The sequence below is a fragment of the Marmota flaviventris genome, chromosome 13 (genome assembly GCF_047511675.1).
Source record: "Marmota flaviventris isolate mMarFla1 chromosome 13, mMarFla1.hap1, whole genome shotgun sequence".
Lineage (NCBI taxonomy): Eukaryota > Metazoa > Chordata > Mammalia > Rodentia > Sciuridae > Marmota > Marmota flaviventris.
The window spans coordinates 104,446,095-104,466,231 of NC_092510.1; the positions used below are offsets into that span (position 1 = coordinate 104,446,095).

Genomic DNA, 20,137 nt, shown 5'->3' on the forward strand with positions numbered 1-20,137 from the left:
CTTCTTGCAGCCAGTGTCCAGCCCTGCCACTCTGACCCCTGCCCCGCAGGACAGAGCAGCTCTCTGGAGGGAAGTTCCTCCTGTGAATTTCACTGTCAGGAAAATTACTATGCCCGTGGCTCTGGGAGCTGGCCTGCTCCTTAGCTCCTCTTCATCTGCTGCTGAGTGCAGACGTGAGTCCTGCTGACCCTCCACCTCCAGCTCCCCAGGTCCAACTCCTCAGGTCCAGCTCCACAGGTCCAGTGCCCACGTCCAGTACCCAGGCCCAGCTCCCCAGCTGCAGCTCCCCAGGTCCAACTCCTCAGGTCCAGCTCCCAAGGTCCAGCTCCTCTGTCTAGCTCCACAGGTGCAGTGCCCATGTCCAGCTCCCCTGGTCCAGCTCCCCATGTCCAGCTCCCCTGGTCCAGCTCCCCTGGTCTAGTTCCACAGGTCCAATACCCAGGTCCAGCTCCTCAGGTGCAGCTCCCCTGGTCTCGTTCCACAGGTCCAGTACCCAGGTCCAGCCCCCAAGGTCCAGCCCCCCAGGTCCAGCCCCCCAGGTCTAGTACCCAGGTCTAGCTCTCCTGGTCCAGTTCCGTTGGTCTAGCTCCCAGGTCCAGTACCCAGGTCCAGCTCCCCTGGTCCAGCTCCCAGATCCAGTACCCAGGTCCAGCTCCCCTGGTCCAGCTCCCCATGTCCAGCTCCCCTGGTCTAGTTCCACAGGTCCAGTACCCAGGTCCAGCTCCCCAGGTCCAGCTCCCCAGGTCCAGCCCCCCAGGTCCAGCCCCCCAGGTCTAGTACCCAGGTCTAGCTCTCCTGGTCCAGCTCCGTTGGTCTAGCTCCCAGGTCCAGTACCCAGGTCCAGCCCCCCAGGTCCAGTACCCAGGTCCAGCTCCCCTGGTCCAGCTCCCCTGGTCCAGTACCCAGGTCCAGCTCCCCAGGTCCGGCTCCCCAAGTCCAGCTCCCAGGGCTCTTTGCCACTGTCCCTAGGCCTGTCACTTGCCTAGCACTGTCACTTGCCATGCTGCACCCTCATATGGTACCGTTCTCCCCAAGCTCCACGCTGCTTGCTCAGCACCAAAATGGCCTGCCCCAGCTTGAGGCTCAGAACCTGTTGACCAAGTCACTGCCTGGGGTGGAGGACAGGGGTCTTTCTAGGATCTCTCATCTTCTTTCCTTTTCGTCACACTGGTTCCTTCACCTGGAGTTCTTTCCCTCAAAATCTGGCCATGGAAAACTTGGCCCTTTGACACCACACCTCTAGGAGCCTCCCTGGGGTCCAGCTGTGTCTTGGTTTCAGGACCCTGGCCCTGAACAAGCTCCTGTCCTGGGGGTCCCCACAGAAGCCACTGCTCCCGTGGTCTCAGGGTTTTGCTTCTGTGTTTCTGTTTGTTCCCTGCGAGCGTTTGCAGGTTCTGCTTATCCAGGTGTGGGCCCTGGACTGAGTTCTGAGGCTGAGTTTTGTTCAGGTAACTGTGCCCAGTGGTCAGCTGAGGTGGCTGCTGGGTTCAGCTGTGGTCCTTGCCCAGCTACGGACCTTCTTAGAAAGAGATAGCAGTGGAGGGCATTGGCAGGGCTTCCACAGTTGATGGAGACCCACTTCCACCTCACTCTCTTCACGGCCTTCTTCACTGGTTCAAGCAGAGCAGGCCCTGGGTGCTCTGAGCTGCAGCCGAAGCTGAGACACTGATGCTGCCCATCAACAGTGGGGTGTCCCTTTAGGGGGCACATGCAGATGAGCACACACAGGCTAGTGGTGGAAATGCCAGGCTGGAGGAGTCTGGGTGTGTCAGGCGGGTCAGGAGGATCAGACTTGGGACAGTGGGTGTGGCCATCAGACAGGGCCTGCTGCCCCAGCCACTGCAGGGAGGGCAGAAGTAACCGGTGCCCCGTGCCTCTCCTCAGGATGACACGGAGCCCTATTTCATCGGCATCTTTTGCTTTGAGGCGGGGATCAAGATCATCGCGCTCGGCTTTGCTTTCCACAAGGGCTCCTACCTGCGGAATGGCTGGAACGTCATGGACTTCGTGGTGGTCCTCACAGGGTAGGTGGCCTGCGTGCCCTGTGTGGGTGTCCATGCCCTGCCCAGGGTGTGGGGCATGGAGGTTCCCGCAGTTGTCTGTGTGCTTGGCTCAGGAGAGGCTTGTTTGCAGAGTCACAGGGGAGGCAGCTGCTGGGTCCCACGGCCAGAGTGACCAGGAGGGTGCCTGCTTTGTGGTCTGGGTCTGCTGGGGAGAGGCTCCCAAGGAGGGGAGGGCTTTGCTGCCTGGGATCTGGGGGGCACTTGGCACTTGAGCTTCTTCCTGTCCTAGAGCCACCTGGACCCTCCAAGCTCTTTGCTGCCTTCCCCTGAGGCCACAACCAGGGCCTCCACCCAGTCTCCTCCTCAGCTCGTCCTTACGATGGCCAACGTGCCATCGCCCCAGGAGTCCAGGGAGCTGCTTGCCCCATGCCCACTGGCCTCAGAGGTTCCATCTGTCCTGTTGCCCCCCAGGGCCCCTCTCCCGTTTCTTTGGCTGCAGGCTGAGGGAGTGAGGGCCGTGGGACCTCTGCTCCAGAGCTTGTTGGTATGGCCCCAGTCCCAGAGGCTCTTTTTCCTGGGACCTTGGGGTCCCTGGAGGTGCAGAGCCCAGCCCACTCCCTTCCGAGGAGAGGTGGGAGGCAGAGCCGTTCCTACCACTCACTGTCTCCATGGCCTGGCACTTGTGGGGAGACACAGGAGGGGCCGGAGCCGATGGCAGAGGAGGAAGGGGCTGCCCTGAGTCTGGGGCTTCCTGAGCATGGGGAAGAAAGGGAGCTGGCAGGGCTAGCGGGCTCCTGAGCATCCCCCAGTCCTGGGCCTTGGGTGGGGGGCCCAGGGGTGTTGGTGTTGAGGCTGCCCTGTGCCCTTCCCAGGTGGGCACCTTCACACTCGGCAGGGGTGCTCCCCAGGAAGCCCTCGTGGCCCTGTGGAGACCTGCAGACCCACCAGTGACATCAGCGGGGTGTCAGAGTTGCCCCTTGGGGGACTGGTGCTCCCCATGCTCAGGGGCCGTTCCTTGGGACGCCCAGGAGCCACCACAGGTGTTTACGTCTCTCTTGCTCTAGAAGGAAGCCTCTGAGGACAAGGCATCTTGTTTTTCAGAGCGTCCCCTGAGCCTGGCTTGGGTCCCTGGGGCCTTGGCTGAATCATGAATGTTAAGGCAAAAGAGCATTCGTGTGGGGGGTGGGCTGCCTGGGGCCCGCTGGGTGCTGAGGCGCGCCAGACACCCAGGGCCCCTTGGATTTCAGGCCAGGCCCCCAGGTTGGTGGACCACCAGTGCTGGGCATTGGGGAGAACAGGGCGGCTCACTTCTGTGGAGCCCAGTGAGAGGGCTCAGCCCCTGCGGTGCTAATGTCCCCTGTGCCTGGCTCTTCTGTCCCCCACCTCCCTCCTCTGCATGGCTTTCCCTGCCCTTCTCCCCATTCCTGCCCCTCCCAGACTCCCACTCCCTGACTTCTAGGACCTCCCTCTCCATCTGCAGACGAAGGCTGGGCCTGGCTCTTTCTCTTTCTACTGTCATCCCCTGAGGGGGCGCTGGGTTTCTGGGATACCCCAGTGGGAGGGGTCTGTGTCCCTGGGCTCACACGCAGGCCCAGAGCCGTGGGAAGCCGCTGTGCTGTGTGCTGTGTCTGCGTAGTGAGGGTCTGGGGAAGAACCCTGTCCCTAGAACTCCTGATTGGAGGTCCCTTGGGCAGTGGTGGCACAGGCTGGGGGAGGGAGGCCTTTCTTGTCACTCTGCTGTTTTAATTAACATTTGTTTAATTAGTGCTCAGAGGGCTGGAGGCTGGGTGGGGAAAGGCCATTGCCTGGTAAAGCCCCAGGGGTGGCTGACTGCTGGGGTCCCTCTACCTCTGAGACTAATGTCGGAGACTGGGAGGTGCCTGAGGAGAAGCAGGGGCCTGTCCTGACCCAGGTGCCTGTCCCCGAGGCTGAGTGCCCACCAACATCCTGCTCACCCCTTCCAGACTTCTCACCTGCTCTGGTGCTCAGGGCTGGGGAGATGGGTGTGGTCTGGGCTGGGGAGATGGGTGTGGTCTGGGCTGGGTGCCACCTCTTGGGCTGCAGGGTCTCTTGCAGATCCCAGGGGTGCCTCTGCAGGGTCCTGGGCCTTCTAGGACATGTTGGCAGCTTCTGGGCACTGAGCTTGGTGGGCTGTGCCATTGGGGAGCCTCAGGCCTGAGCCCTGTTCTCAATTGGTCAACCCATGGGTGACCACCGACTGCTGTTCCTTGGGTGGGTGGGGACATGTGGCTGGCTGCCAGACATGGTCCCTCCTTGCTGTCAGAGGGCTCTGGCTCCTGGTCTGTCCTGCTGCTGACTGGAGCCCAGGGAGCCTTTGCCTGGGGGTTGGGCTCCCTGGCCCCGCGGGCTCTTCCAGGAATGCTCTGTGCTGCTTGGCGGTGGCTCTGGAGGGGCCCAGAAGGACTCCAATGGGCAGAGTTCCAACCTGAGCCCCAGGTGGCTCCTTGCGCAGGAGGGAGGGAGCACTGTCCCTCTTCCGTTCCTCCGTTGTCGGCTGGCTTCTCTGGCCACTGGAGCTGCCCCTGCTGCACCTCCCCTCGCACGCTGGCCCTTCACTTGGTCTGCAAGTGCTGGGGGCAGGGTGATCGGGCTGCAGCCTCTGCCCGTAGGCCATCCTCCAGAGTGTGGCCACCACAGCACACAGGTCCAGCTCCCCTGGTTCAGCACCCCTTTCTCTTATGTCCTGCCCCTGCCCGCGTGCACATGGCCACGTGCCCAGGCCAGGGCACAGAGCTTGCTGGGGTGGGACATGAAGGAGACGAGTGGCCACAAGTGCCATGAGAAAGTGGGGGCTTTGTGCAGGGCAGTAGGGATGTCCTCCCTCTGAGGTGACTCGGGCAGGCCTTGAGGGCAACAGGGACAAGCCACCTAGCTCTCTGGACAGAGGCCATGGCTGTGGTGCACCCGGGGAATGCAGGAGAGGCAGACAAGATCCCCAGGGATGGGGGACAGGGGAACTGCTCACCACTGCTCAGTGGCCCAGAGCTTATGGCTGCAGCTGGCAGGGAGCTGGTGGAGCTAGTGGAGACTGGACACCTGGACACAGGGTGCCCGGAAGGGTAGGCTGTGCTCCTGGAGGTGGGCTGGAGAGGGGGCTGCAGTGAGATGCCGTAGCTGGCACGGGTAGGGGTGAGGACGCTGGGGCTGCTGCCGCTAGAAGCTCCGAGAGGCAGCGCAGGGCAGGGCAGCCTCCACGGGAGGATTGGCTGAGAGCCGCCAGGCGAGTGCAGGAGGGACAGACCCACGGCTGATGGAGACAAGGGGCCAACGAGTGGAGATGGGGTCCAGGCTCTGGACAACACAGGCCTGTGCATTGGACTAGGAATCTGGAGCAGCATGTGGGCTCCTCGGGTTGGCAGGGGTGGGCAAGGGGAGTGAGTCCTTGGGACCGTGCTGGTCTCTGTGCATGTTGGGTCTGGAAGCAAGTGCTCAGCCCAGGTGAGGCTGAAGAGAGGAAGGAGGTAGTAGGGAACAAAACAAAAAGGGTGGCCAGGCAGAGTGGCTACGCCTTAATCCCAGTGGCTTGGGAGGCGGAGGCAGGAGGATCCAAGGTTCAAAGCCAGCCTCAGCAATTAGGGAGGCCCTATGAAACTTGGCAAGACCTTGCCTCCAAGTAAAATATAAAAAAGGGCTGAGGATGTGGTTAAGTGCCCCTGGGTTCAATTTCCCTTACGAAGAAGAAAAGAGTCAGAGAAAGGAAGGCATGGAGGGAGGCGGGAGTGGGTGAGTAGGTGAGCTGCAAACTCCCCCTGGCTGCCCCTTCTCCCCCTCTGCTCCTGGCTTTGCTTGGCCACTTGGAAAGAGCTGGCTGAGGGTACCTGCCCCCTCCCACCCTTTTCAGGCTCCTGGGGACACAGATGGTCTCTGCCCGCACAGTGGATAGCTGCACTCCCTGGTGGTAGGGTGGGGGAAGGCTCAAGAAGCAGCAGGAGGGGTTGAGGAGGGAGAGAGGTGGAGGGTCACCGTGAGCCACTGGGAGGATGCAGGGAGGCCACGGGGCTGTGGCTTCTGTGAGGGGCCAGGGTGGCTCCATGCTGGGCCCTGGCTGTGGAGTGCACGGGATGAACTGCAAGTGGAGGCCTAGGCTGGAGGCCCAGGCTGAGAGAGTGGAGCCTCGCTTCCCCAGGCCACCTTCCCGTCCAAGCCCAGCATCTGCCCCTGCCCTCCTGCCCTGCCCTGCCAGTTCCTGGCTGTCCCTGCTTCACTGCCTCCGTCCTCCCAGGCCCCTCAGGAAGCCCCCGTCGTGGGCAACAGGTGGCGCTCGAGGACCGCCAAGCCCAGGTGTCCACACCCTGTTGTGGCCCTGTGCTTCCCTTCACCACCTGTAGGGACAGCAGAGAAGTGTGTCCCAACCCAGACAGGTGGCTCCCAGGGGATGGTTCCAACCACAGCTTCTTGTCTTCCTCTGAATTAAACTGGGGTTTCTTTTCGGGGGGGGGGGGTGATGGGCGCTCAGGGCCCTCTCTGGGCTCAGCGCTGTACTGTAGGAGGGAATGTGGCAGCCGTGTTTCAGGCCAGGGGACACAGCGACTGGGTGTGAAGGAGGGCTGACCCCGGTGTGTGTCCCCCAATGACCGGAGCAAGCTCTGTGATAGGCACTTTCGAAGCCCCTGACCTTGGCTGTGACCCGGCTGAGGCACCTGGTGCCGCCCAGGTGGGGGAGCTGGGCCTTCTCCCCTGCCCCTGAAGTTGGAACCCTCCTTGCCACCCCCACTGACCTCTCAAGTGTGCCAGGAACCCCCGGGGAGGGGAGCTGAGAGTTCTGACAGAAGTTCCCTGTGGCAGCAGAGGGGTCCTCCGTGTTCCCATTGTCTGGGGTGTGGGTCTGCTTAGGCAGTTTCCATGGGGCCGGGCCAGGGGTCTCTGCAGTGGCCCCTGGTACTGTGGTATCCCTGGGAGCACTTCAGACCCTGCACCTGCTGAGACCCTGCACCCTCTGCATGCAGCCTGCACTCTGGGTACTGCACGGGGCCGCTGCTGTGGGTCCAGGACCTCTGCACCTCAGGCACCTCCCTCCTGTCCATGGCCTCTCACCAGCCGACCGTCCCTCGGCTGGCCTGGAGCCCTGTGCTGGTTATGGAAGACTCTGAGAGGCACTGCCCTGCTGGGTGGCATCCCAGCCCCCCTCTCTGGCACACGCCCCTGCACTGGTATTTATAGAGGACCCGGCTCTTTCCCCTGCTTGGTTTGTCTCCTCCCTCCTCCCTCCCTTCTTCCTCTGTCTCAGGATTCCTGAAACTTTCCTGAACTGGAGGGCAGGGCCAGGCCCCTCCTGTGTGTGCAGGGGCTTGAGCTACTGGCTGATTCCAGAGAGAGCGGGTGTTCAGAGCAGCCAGACTCGAGGCAGTTCCGGCTCTAGGCCATTTCCTGGGTATCAGTGGGCTGTGTGTGTTCCGGGTTAGGGCAAGTCCTCTGAAGACCCAGGCCCAGAAGCTGCCTGGATGGGGGCAGAATGGGGCTGGTTTGCTGACCAGGGGCATCAGGCCAGTGTCTAGACCCATAGGACTCTGCTCTACACAGGGGACCCCCCACACCTGCCCAGCAATGCATTCTTGAGGGAGGCTGAGCCTCTGCACACCTGTTACCCCTAGAGGCAGAGGAGGTCGGCCAGACCATCTGTCTGTGATTCATGCAGGGCCTCAGATAGTCACACCTTGCTGGACCAGATCTGGCCATGGGGCCGTCTTTCCATACACAGTGGAGGTCTACAGTATCCCAGGTTCTCTCTACACTCCAAGCTCTTGCCAGTGACCACAGGCTGGGCACCAGGTGTGGTTTTGCAGATGTACACCCTCTTTTCCTTCCGAGGTCCCACAGAGAGGCTTAGGTTCCTAAGCTGCTGATCTCTGAGCTGGCACTCAGTGGTCAGGCCTGGAGGGATGTGGGCAGGGACAGGAAGTTCTGCTGACCACTGGCCATAGTGAGCCTCAGGTGCTGCATGCTGAGAGGCCTCTGGGTTTTATTTCAAGTTAGCTGGATGCCCTTGTGGAATCTCAGCCCAGGGCCACCCAGTTCCAGAGATAAGAGGTGAGTAGACAGTGGGTCCTGGGGCCCAGGACTCTTGCTTCTTTCCCTCTGGTGCTGATCTATGCAGTGGGTGGGAAAGGGGCACTTGCAGGGAGGATGCTGGCCCTGTGGTCAGCCAGTGTGTTTGGACTGTCAGGGCCCCTGGACTCCTTACCACTTTGGGTCAGTGGCTGGGGGGGCTGCAGGGACATGGTCCTGTGGCCAGAGTTTGAGATAGGCTCCAGGTTGACGTCAGCATTTGAGAGGACTCCTGCTTATAAACACACATTCCCCTCTTGCTGGAGGTCCCTGGAGCCTGCACTCCCTGTGGCTCAGTGTCGGCTTGGTCTGGGGACCCGCTGGCTCTGGAGAGCTGCCCCACTCCTTTTTTTTTGGTACCAGGGATCGAACCCTGGGATGCTTTGCAAGTGAACCACACCCCCAGCCCATTTTTGCTTTTGTTTTAGAGCCAGGATCTCACTAAGTTGGCTGAGTCTGGCCTTGAATTTGCAATCTTCCTGCCTCAGCCAGTTTCTGGGATTACAGTTTGGCCACTACACCCAGCTTCAACAGAGGTTGGTCATCCTGGGCTGATCTCTGGCCAGCTCTGGGGCTCAGATCCGACTGCTTTGCTCCCTTGGGCTGCAGTACCGTAGTACCCACGGTCAGGCTGGATGATGAGGTGGCTGGGGGGCAGCTGGTCTGCATCCTGTGCCCACTCCCCACCGAGGTAACAGGAGCGCAGGTCATGCCTGGTAAGGGCTGGAGCCTTGTGGGCACAGGGTAGTGGCCTCCCAGCAGCTGCAGTCCTGCTGGGCCCCCGGCCCTCTTCACACTGGAGCCGAGCTGTGACTCCTCCAAGGTGAGAGCTTCTCCTGTACTAGCTGAAGTTGGTCCCTGCACTGGGAGAGGGGCAGGCAGGAGGTGCCCATTGCAGCCTGGCTCCCTGGATCAGGAGCTCCCTGGCTCCCAGCCTTCCTAGACTGAGACCAGAGGCCACTAGGGCAGGCAGGGCAGGGCTCTGCTTCCTGTCCCCTCCACCCTATTTGCAGCTCTGTCTGCAGGAGCCACATGTCACTCCAGTTGCCAATGGGCACGTGTTTCTACAACACGAATTCCCAGTGGTCACTTGGTACTCCCAGGCATCCTCTTGCTAGCCGTGACCCCTGTCTCCTTGCGGCCACTCCAGTGAGTCCTCTTTCTTCAGGCCAGGAGGCCATTCCAAGAGCCCTGTCATGTCATTACAGACTCCCTGGTTCCCCCCAGAGCACAGAAGCCTGTTGGAAGGGAGTGGGGCTCTGGTCCTCTGTGCTGTCCTGGGGGGCCGTGCCCGCCTGGCCGTCTTCATCCAACAAGGGCCTGTGTCTTCCCCACCCGTTGGCCCGATGGGATCTTTCCTGGAAGGACTGTGTCTGGGCCTGCCAGCTGTCCTAAGAAAGCCCAGGTACCTTATACAGCTGACCCTTGTCCCCTGGGTTCTGGGGTACAGGTTCACGGGCAGGGCTGGCTTCTGTGAAGCCTCTCTTCCTGGCTCACTGGTGGCCAGTTCTTACAGGGGCTGTAGACTGAGTGGTGAGGGACGGATCCAGAGCCAGGTGGGGACGGAGGCCTCATCCTCCAGGTCCCCGTCCAGATGTTGCTGGCAGAGCGGGGCCCGGAGAGTGCTCAGGCGTCCAGCGTCCTTCTCTCCCAGCCTCCTCTGTTGTGGGCCTGGGACCGCTTCTCACTTCTCGCTGCTGTCCGCCTCAGCCTGGAGCCACATGTCACATGGAGGCACCAGTGCACCCAAGCAGGGGCCAAGGCAGGGCTCCCTCACCTGCCTAGGACCCTCCCAGCCTGGCTCGGGTGCGGGTGCTGGGCTGCTGATCACAGACAGGGTGGAGAGTCCCGGGTGCAGAGAGCCCTCCTGTCTGAGATGGGCGTCTCCCAGGGACGCTGGCTTTGCCTTGCCCACATCCGCTGTCTCAGACACTTGCTCGGGGAGTAGTGTTGCAGGGGAGGTTCCCGGGAGGCTGGTGACCTGGGCTCCCACAGACACCCCTCCCAGACTGTGCTGCCCAGGGAGCGTGTGAGTGGCCGCTTTGTCAGCAGGAGTTTGTCTAGTAGAGACGTGCCTCAGGGCTGCCGCAGGTGTGGGCCTGGGTCACAACCTGACGTGAGCATGCGGTAGAGCAGTCAGGTGACTCGTCGGGTTTTTCGTGGCCTGTGAAATTCATGTCTGCCTTACCCTGTAGTCTGTGAAGCAAACGTCATGTTAACAGAAGGATGGACGTACCTGACTTAAACATCATCGCTGAGAGTCAGAGCACGTGCCCCTTGTGCGGGGTGCTCCCTGCTGGCGGGGCGTGTGGCTGCTGGGGCGGGAGGCCCTCGGACGGCAGTGAGGTGCACCACTGACTCCTGCCAGGCCTTCTCAGTGGCCCTGGGCGAGCCTGGGGGCAGAGCTCTCCCACCTGGGGCAGGCCCCCTCCACACCAGGATCTCCACTCCACAGGGCGAGGCCCACGGGCCTTGGCAGGAGCAGCTCTCCTCCGCCTTCTTTGCTTGTCCTCAGGAGCAACTCTGCTCTGTCGGATTTGGCCCCAAGGTCACACAGTTCAGCACGTCTTCAGGCCCTGCTTCTGGCTTTGTTGCTGCTCCCACTTTCTCCACAGAAGCCTCGACCCCTCAAGCCATCCAGGAGGGTTGGGGTCAACTCTCCTCCCGTGGATCACAATATTCCTATGCCACCTTATGGCAGTGAGTCCTCTCCAGAAGATTCTCAATTATTTTACTGAATGTGTCAGAGGAACCACTGTTTATGGTAACTGTAGCCTGATAAGACTATGTCTCCCCTAAAGAGACTTCCAAGTCCAAGTTGCTCCTTGCCCCCAGGCGGCAGTGTGGCTGCTGCATCTGGGTGTGAGAACAATGCTCGTCTTGTGCACGTGTGTCAGGCTCCCGCGTGGCCAGGCGCGTGGTCAGTGGGCTGCTGTGTTCTGAGCAGCTGGTCTCAGTGGGCTTCAGCACCGAGTGAGCCACATGGGAGCAGACGTGCTGTTGTCCTGGCTTGGTTGTCCGTCCCTGGCACAGGTGGGGGGCTTAGCACAGCCCTCAGGGTGGGGTCTTCAGTGGCACGTGAAGCCACACAGTAGCACTGAGGCTATCAGTGGCACTTGAGGGTAAGAGTCCCTGCTTTGCCCTGACCACACCTGTGTCTCAGACCCTTGCTCTGGGAGTAGTGTTGGGGGGTGGTATTGGCCCAAGATGGGCAGAACATCAGATCCTCCCTCCCTCCCTCCCTCCCTCCCTCTTTCCTCCCTCCCTCCCTCCCTAACTGAGGGATGCTTTACCACTGAGCTACATCTCCTGTCCGTTTTATTTTTTATTCCAGGGTGTCAAGTTGCTCCGGCTGTCTTCCACTTGCCATCCACATTGCTGGGACCATGGGCATGCACCTCTGTCCCTGGCCCCAGTACCTTTTTGGGATCCATTTTCAGTGGGATTCCATGTGGTCAGAGAACACACTTAGTGTGATTCCAGGCCCGGGGTGTGGTTTACCTGGACCTGTGTGGTGGATGCTTGGAGAGAATGTGCACTCTGCTCGCATCAGTTCCTGTTGTGGAAGGGTTTACAGGGTCTTCTCTGCCTTGCTGCGTCTCTCCCCTGGTTGTTGGGAAGAAGGTGTCAATGTCCCCGACTCTGACTGGAGGCTGCTTGTCATGGTCCCTGCCAGGACATGTCCCTCATTCTCTTCAACCTCAGTTGTGGTCCCTGCTCTGGCCAGAGCATGTCCCTCTTTCCCTTCAACCTCAGTCTCCAGTGCTTGAGGGACGGGCCTTCACGGGTGACTGCCTCGTGCCTCCATGGGTGGGCTTGCGCCCTAGAGCCAGGCTGAGAGAGCTGCCGGGGCCTCTGCTCTCCATCTTTTTGGCTCTTTGGGGACATACCTTTCTCCTGTCTGGAGGATGGGGCGGCAGGGTGCTGCCTTGAGAGCACAGACTGGGGCCTCGCGTCCCTAGACAGGGAACCGGCTGACACTGTGACCCTGGACTTCCCAGTCTCCAGAACTGTAAGAAACAAATATCATGATGACTTGTTAGTGCCAGCCTCGGTATTTGTTCTGAGGCACTTGTTCAGGTATTTTGTTATAGCAACACAAATGGACTAAGATACATGTTTAGAATTACTAGGTCTTGGCTGGGCGTGGTGACCCACACCTACGATCCCAGTGGCTCAGGAGGCTGAGGCAGGAAGATCACAAGTACAAAGCTAATCTTAGCAATTTAGCAAGGCCCTAAGCAGCTTAGCAAGACTCTGTCTCTAAGTAAAATATAAAAAAGGGCTGGGCATGTGGCTCTGTGGTTAAGCGCCCCAGGGTTCAATCCCTGGTTACCCCCCCCCAAAAAAAAATATCACTAGATCTTCTTAGTAGATTTCTTTTTTTTCTTTTTCTTTTTCTTTTTTTTTTAAAGAGAGAGTGTGTGATAGAGAGAGAGAGGGAGAGAGAGAGAATATTTTTTAATATTTATTTTTCAGCGGACACAACATCTTTGTTTGTATGTGGTGCTGAGGATCGAACCCGGGCCGCACGCATGCCAGGCGAGCGCGCCACCGCTTGAGCCACATCCCCAGCCCCCTTCTTAGTAGATTTCATTCATGTATTTTCCTCTGTCTCTGGGCATTTTATTTGATCCCAAATCTGCTTTATCTGATGTAAATACAGTCCCTAATACTTTTCTTTGAGTGATATTTGCATAATGTGTCTTTTTCTCTCTTTTTATGTTCAACTTGCCTATCTTTGTATTTAAAGTGAGTGTTTGATAGCCAATATAACTGGATGATCTTTTTTAGTCTACTATGCCAATTTTTTTTTTTTTGCTTTTTTTTGGCTATAATTTTGACATATTAGGGATTAAGCCTAATATGTAATTTTTTTATTTTCAGTTTGATCTGTCTTTCATTTTTCTGGTTTCTTTTTTCTTCCTTCCTTTGGTTTACTTGAGCATAGTTTGGAATTCATTTGGATTTATCTATAGCATTTAACATTTTTTTTAGTAGTAGTTTGACACAATATCTTTATTTGTTTATTTTTGTGTGGTGCTGAGGACTGAACCCAGTGCCTCACAGGTGCTAGGCGACTGCTCTGCAGCCTAGCCCCAGCCCCAGCCCTCTCTAGCATTTTTGAGCACATTGTTGATAGTTTTTAGTGGTTGCCTAAGTATTGCATCCTATATACCAAATCTACCTGGTCTCCCCGTGAGGCTGTCCTCTCCCACCGTCCGACCGTCCCAGGCGTCTCCTGCACACGGAGAACACACCACGGTGTGCTGTCGGCCTCCTCAGGACACTCCGGAGGAGGTGGCTGGTGCCTGGTGCAGCTTCTGCTCCTTTGTGCTCTTTCTGCCCTGTGGTCAGCGATCCCCTTATCCTCTCTGTGCAGGAATTTCTTTAGGGCAGGTCTGTAGCATGGAGCTCTGGAGCCACCCCTCCCTGCTCGGGGTCTGCGGCAGTTCTGAGTCTGCAGCCGTTCCCTCCAGCGCCCCTTCCTTCCGCCCTGGTGTGAGGCGAGGGGTCCACTGTCGACTGGACTGCTCTCCCCAGGGATGCGTGTTTCTCCGTCTGCTTTCTGGGTTTGTTCCTTGTCACCTTTGGAAGTTGGACTGTCATGCAGTTTGCTTGGACTCTTGTGGCTGGTCCTTGGGATCCACACACCTTCTTAAGGTGGCTACTGCCTGAGGCTGACTTGGGGCTCTTTGGCCATCAAGTCTGCGTGCTGGCTGGGTTCTGCTGCTCTCCTTTCCTTCTGGAAGGTCCCTGGTCTGCTGAGTAGCCCGCCTGCTTGGTCATACACTTCAGGGTAGGCTTGCGGCTCTCCTCTCATGCCCTCTGCTTCGCTGGTGGACTTTCTGTCTTCTCTTCTGCTTTGTGTGTTTGGGATCATCTGCCGTTGTCCTTTTTCATTTGGGTTGAGCTCTTCCCAGTGTTCTGAAGGATGCGTGATGTTTTATTGAAGCTTGGACCTTTGCACATTGTTTCAGAGTCTCTGGATCCTATTGAACCCTTCTGTTTTAGCTGGGCCACTCTGAACTTGGCTCTTAAGGTACAGCGTTGATGGGGCTCCTCATTCCTACAGGGTGGAGGTGACACCCCATTTCACAGACTGGGAGGAGAGAGGCTCAGACATTTGTCCCAGGCCATGCAAACAGAAGGAAGCAGAGTGGGGATTCTGGCTAGCCTGGACCAGAGTCCCTGACCCTAACCATTAGAGACCCTGGTCCCTAGGGATGTGGGAAGAATAAAGTTGACCCAGGGGTGAGGGGTGCAGCTCAGTGTGGAGCCCTTGCCCAGCCCAGCACATGTGTGGCAGAGCACAGAAACCAGGGAAGGTCTGAGGCAGCTGCCTGTCACCTCCCTCCTGCGCCTGCTCCACTGTGGGGAGTGTCCGGTGCACAGCGACTGCGCTGGTCAGAGCTGCACTGTGCTGGGCCAAAGAGTTGCCCTCTGAACTGGACATAGCACCCCGCCAGCTCAAGGACATGATTCCTCCTGGGGCCATGTGCTCCCAGGGGTCGAGGGTCAGCATGAGGGGCCCTAGCATCAAACTTGTGGGGTCTCTGACCAGGGCCCTGAGGAGCTGGTAAAGGGCCTGGAGGACACCGGCCCACCTGGGTCTCACTCTGTCCTGCAGCACCTCCTCGGGGAGTGGAAGGTGACAACTTGTGACTGGAGCCTTTCCTGGGCTCTGGTCAGGGACAGTGGCTTTCTGTGATGTATGTCAGCAGGGGGCACTGGGGCCTTTTCGGTCACTGACCAGTCCTTGCCTGGCTTCACCTATCCTGGGTTGAGAGCCCAGCCCAGCACATCAGTGTCCTGAGAACACAGTGCAATAGTACCAATGTCTGAGGTGCTGGGAGGCCTGGTTGACCACCATCGGGGGTCTGCACAAGCCAGGCGGGATCCCTCCCTCTGTCCTGTCTGAGGGCTTCTGGGTTTGGAGCCTTTAGTGCAGAGTGGGGGCCCAGGAGCTTTGGGTCTTTGGTGTGGGGATTGGGCTGGACGGCTGCAATATCTTTGGCCGAGCCACGACTGTCTCTGTGCTGTCCCTGTGACAACCATGGCAGCCTCCTGAGTGAGAGCTGGCACCTGGAGTCCAGGACAAAGCAGTTCTGTGCAGCCGTCACTCGATGAGCTGCCTCCCAGGCCCTGAGAGCATCCCTTGCACACAGTGTGTGCACCCTGACCATGGAGCAGCCCCAGATGCCTCCTGTCCCCTGGCCCCGCAGGTGACAGCAGGTTGCAGGGATGCCAGTGCTGGCACTCCTGTCCCCAGGTACCTCTGGCACAGTGGTGTCTTACGGAAGCCTCACTGTAGGCTGCAGAGTACCTATTGCTACCTCTGTGTGGGAAGTGAGGGGCAGGGCCTGCAGGCAGACCAGGCACTGTCCCCTTCAGGCTTGGCCTCGAATGTGTGACCTGGGCCTCAGGTTCCTGGTCTCCAGCCCAGGGCTTGGGTTCCTCTGGGCTGACCCACCGAGCCCAGGGTGGAGTGTCATCGTCCCAGTCTCCTGATCTTGACAGGACAGGGCCTTAAACTCCTGAAGGGGTTGAGCAGCCCCCTGAGATATCTCTTGCCTCAGCCCCCAACAGGACCAGGGGACTGGGCCCAAGTCCCCACTGCAGGAGTCTCAGTGACCCAAGGGCCGATGTTGTACCTGCCCTCCAGACTCTTCTTGTAAGCGATTGTTCTAACTGTGATGTTTTGAGCGTCAGAGGGGATGAGTGACTCTGCTCGGGTGGCAGATAGCTCTGACTGTCCTGGCTGTGGAGATACATGTCACCCTGGCTCACTCCCTCGCCATTGTTTGACAGAGGAGACCCTTGAGGTAGAGCTGCTGGCCTGGCCCGGAGGGTGCTTCCAGTCCCCATGAAGTGGGGGTTGCCCTTTCCCTGAGGGACCAGCATGGGGACTCCATGAGCCCTCGTGTGCCTAGGGAGGTGGCTTCATGGCCTCTTCATTTTGGGTCTGAGGGCTGCCCCCAGCCAGCTCCAGGGCCGTGTTCCTGGGCCTGGGGATGCTGGTCAGGGCAGCTCTGTGGGCTCCTCCAGGCATGGCTGGGGCAGGGTGGGGGTGCGGGGCAGGCTAGGGTTGCCCCCTGCTAGTGCCTGGGGCGGCAGTCACTGGCAGCTCTTGGTGTCTTCAGCCATGGGTGGCCCTGTGGGTGTGACCAGGTGTGAGGGACGAGGTGGGGGGACCTGGGATGTAGGCCAGTTGTGATGTCCCGGACACTGCTGTACCGTTGGGCACTGAAGGGCAGGTTGACCTCCTGCCCAGTGCTGGACTAGAGCAGGTGCTATGGGTTCAGGTGGCACAGGTCGCGTGGAGTGTGTTCAGGGCCCTTCTGCCCCTGCTGTGGGGACAGCCCTTCTAGGCCCTGCCTCCTTTCGCGCTCTGTGTGCATGTCCCGCACTGTGCTGAGTGTTCCCACGCCCTGGGCCCGTCCACACGTCCTGCTGTTGCGTTGTGTACGCGGGTGGTGGTTCTGGGGGCAAGAGGAGCTGTGCGCCCCATACAAGATGTAGAACTTGGTTTGCCTGTTCCCCCTCACAGCAGCATATGGAGGTGAAGTCCCCACCCTTCTGTAGGGTGTGATTCAGTGGTGTTCTGAACGTTCCTCGCAGTCTGGTTTCAGAGCGTTCACCTCATCTCCAGAAGACCCCTGTGCCCACCAGGGGCCCTGCCCATCTGGCCCACGGGACTGCTCTGTCTGCAGCCCGCCTCCTCGGGGGCTCCCTGGGAAGACGTGGCTGAGGTGCGGCGGTCATCTGCCTGCTCGCTGGCGGAGGCTCCTCCGTGCTGTGGACCCAGTGCTGTGCCTCCTGCAGCATCTCACTGCACGCGTCATGGGCTGTGCTCTGTAATGGCCACGCGGTGCTGTTGCCACACGGGTCCCTGTTGCTGAGCACTGTGGGTCACAAGGCCGTGGTGCCCGCTCTCGCTGAGATCTCTCAGTGTGGGGTTGCCTTGGTGGGACTGACCCTGCAGTGGGACAGGCGTGGCTGTGCCCAGGTGTCCTGTTGTCATGTTCCCACCTGCCACCATGGGGGCTCTGTAGTGGGAGCCCTGGTCATCACAGGGTGTGGACCTGCCCCTCGCCACTGCTGGTCTTCCACTTTCCACCCCTGAGGAGCGTGAGTGCTTGCTTTTGTAAGTGACCTGTGGGTTCTTCTTCACTGGCCTTTCCAGAGCACGTCCTGCCTCCCGGGCACTGCTGGGCAGGCCTGGAGCCAAGAGGGGAGCTGGCGGTGTGGGCAAAGGGAGAGTCCTCGACTGCCCAGCGCCTGCCCACCTTCCCCTTTCCAGTGTCGCCCTTTTGGTTTCCTGATGAGTTTTGAGGTCATTTTGTTGTAGTTCCAAGAATTCCTGATGTGATCTTGCTTCATTTGTCAGAATCTCTAAGTTGATTCGGGGAGAATCGTGTTCAGTTGCAGACTGAACCGTCTGCCTTGTCTCCATCCAGCTCCGACTTGGTCCTTAAGAGGAGCTGCTCCTGGTTCGGGTTGGTCCATGTCGTTCTTCAGCACCTCACTGTTCTCTGGCCAGTCCCATCTCGTGTCACTGTGGGCTCGTGGACCCTGCTGTTGGCCTTGCCGTGCCCTGGGTGTGACATGGAGAGCCAGGCAGCGCTGCTTTTGCCCGTGGTGGCCTGGACAGGAGTGGCCATGTCTTTGCAGTCTGTATTTTTCAGCCCCAGAACAGGCTGCTCTCCTGCGTATTCTCTTCTCTGTCCCTGTTGGACCTCACAGTGCTGGACTCGCCACCTGAGCTGGATGCCACTGTGGACCTCAGGAAGAGGCTCAGCACACGGCAGGCTCTCAGCACCCTGAGGGCCTCAGAGTCCACAGTGGCTACCGTCAGGCCCTGTGTCCGCCAGCTGCTCGGGAGGGGCTGAGAGCGCTCCTTCTGCTCGTCGAGGAAAACGTCCTGTCCTTGACGGTCATTGGGAGGTTGGGCCCTGCAGCTGTGATGGCGTGTGTGTCTCTTCCCTCGTTGTTTATTCACGTCCTGTTGTGCTGGCCAAAACTCCCGAGACGATATCAAAGGGGAATTATGGTGGTGATTGTTACTTTTTTGAATTTTATGAAAGATTTTGAACTTGTGAAAAATTCTCAAAGGTTTCTGAGCAATTTTTAACACTCAGTTTCAAGGAGACACTAATATTCTATCATATTTTATAAATTTAATGTCCTTTGAAAATTTCATTTGTAAATTTATCATACCCCAAAATTCCTGAGTACTTAAGTTTTGTTTATTAAGCCAATTAAAGTATCAACATGTTGAATCATAAATTTGCTTAACCGTCCCAGTCCTTCTTAAAAACTCAACAACTTTTCTGGCTAAGACAGCAAGGCTGGTCCAGGTTTCACTGGATACTTGAACCTGGACTTGCAGGGCTGGTGTGCTGCGTGGCCGTGAGTGTGGGGTGTTCCCTCACCACAGCTCAGATGCTCTGGCCCAGGAGCCGACTCTCAGGAGGACCTGGCTTAGACCCAGTCTTCCTGCGTCCATCTGCTCACCCACCGTGGAAACGCCTTGTGCCTCTGAAGCTGTGGTGCCCTGTTTGCTGGGTCCTGGGGGCCCTGTGGGTCTGCCACTGGCAGGAGCTCCGGGTTCTTCCTGAGACACTGAGGGGGCCTCTCGGCTCAAGTGTTGGGTCCAGTCCCAGGACACTGCAGCAGGTGGCAGACAAGCTCCTGCCTGGCCTGGTTACAGAGCGTTCACCTCATCTCCAGAAGACCCCTGTGCCCACCAGGGGCCCTGCCCACGGCCCACGGGACTGCTCTGTCTGCAGCCCGCCTACTCGGGGGCTCCCTGGGAAGATGTGGCTGAGGTGTGGCGTTGGAACCCTTTATTTAAAGGGAAAAGTTGCTTTCCTGCCTCACGCACCCTTCGCGCCGTAGGAAGTTTGTGTCTTTCCCGTCTTGCTGCTCGGGGCATCAGTGAGTGGCTGACATCTGGTGGACCTCCGCATGCTGGGGAAGAGCATGCGTCTCCCTCTAAGGTCTCCCTCTCTTCTGAGGAAGAATGTAGGAACCCTGTGTTTTCCATGGCCTCGATGTTGCTGACCGTGTGCCCACTTGTTGTTCTAGCATGCCTGCCCCTTGGCAGTTAGCTGTGGCGTTTTTTCTTGGAGAAGGGACATCACACATGTGGTTGGAGTCTTCTGAGTGTAGACCCCCAGTCAGGGTCTTTTCTCTTTCCTTCCTTTTTGCTTTTGGGCACAGCCACTATCCTGATCTGTGTTGATCGTTTCAGTGCAAGTGTGTGGGTGGGTGGTCACCTGTACTCTGTACCTCTGAGCCTCTGTATCCACAAAGAATAGTGTTCCCCAGCACGCAGTTCCCTGAGGCAGGAGGATCCCAAGTAGCTTAGCAAGACCCTGGATCAAAATAAAATTCAGAAAGGGCTGGGGGGTGCAGCGCAGTGGTCGACTGTTCCTGGGTCCAGTCTCCAGAGCCACAAAGAACAAAAGCAAACAAACAAAAAGTCCCAATACAGGTTGTTTGAGTGTTTTTTAAAATTTTTTTTAAAAAAACTTATTTATTAGTTTTAGGTGGACACAGTATCTTTATTTTACATTCATGTGGTTCTGGGGGTCGAACCCAGTGCCTCATGCATGCCAGGCGAGTACTCTACCACTGAGCCACACCCCAGCCCTTGAGTGGCTTACACATGGATAGTTATTTCACGCCTTGCCCTTTGACCCTCCACATTGTCTGGGACATTTTTCTTTGTTAATATCTGTAGGTCTATTTGAGTTTGCATGCTGGTCCTTTTCAGTGGTAGAATAATAATGCAGTTGTGTGCTCATTCCACAGTCAGCTTCCCTCTCTCCTTGTGAAGGCGGTGGGCTGTTTCTGGTTTTCATTGTACAGGGACTGCTGTGAGCGTGGGTGCACACCTCCCTCGCTTGGGCGAGAAGGGGATCCTGACCACAAGGCTGCTCATTCAGAACCCACTGGCCTTGGCTGAGGCTGTTGTCCCCCAGTAGGCTTCGCCTGCCCCAGATGTGTGAAGTGGCATCTCTCCATCATCTTAGTTTTTTTTTTATTATTAGTTATTGATG

General features: G+C 58.4%; 1 protein-coding gene across 1 annotated transcript in view; it reads left to right on the forward strand.

The window, feature by feature from the left end:
* Cacna1b (calcium voltage-gated channel subunit alpha1 B) overlaps positions 1–20,137 on the forward strand; it is a 188,234-nt gene that overhangs the window by 3,691 nt on the left and 164,406 nt on the right. Inside the window, exon 3 of the mRNA XM_071601213.1 lies at positions 1,885–2,024. Coding sequence (XP_071457314.1) covers positions 1,885–2,024 — 140 coding nt within the window. The remainder of the gene's footprint in view (positions 1–1,884; positions 2,025–20,137) is intronic.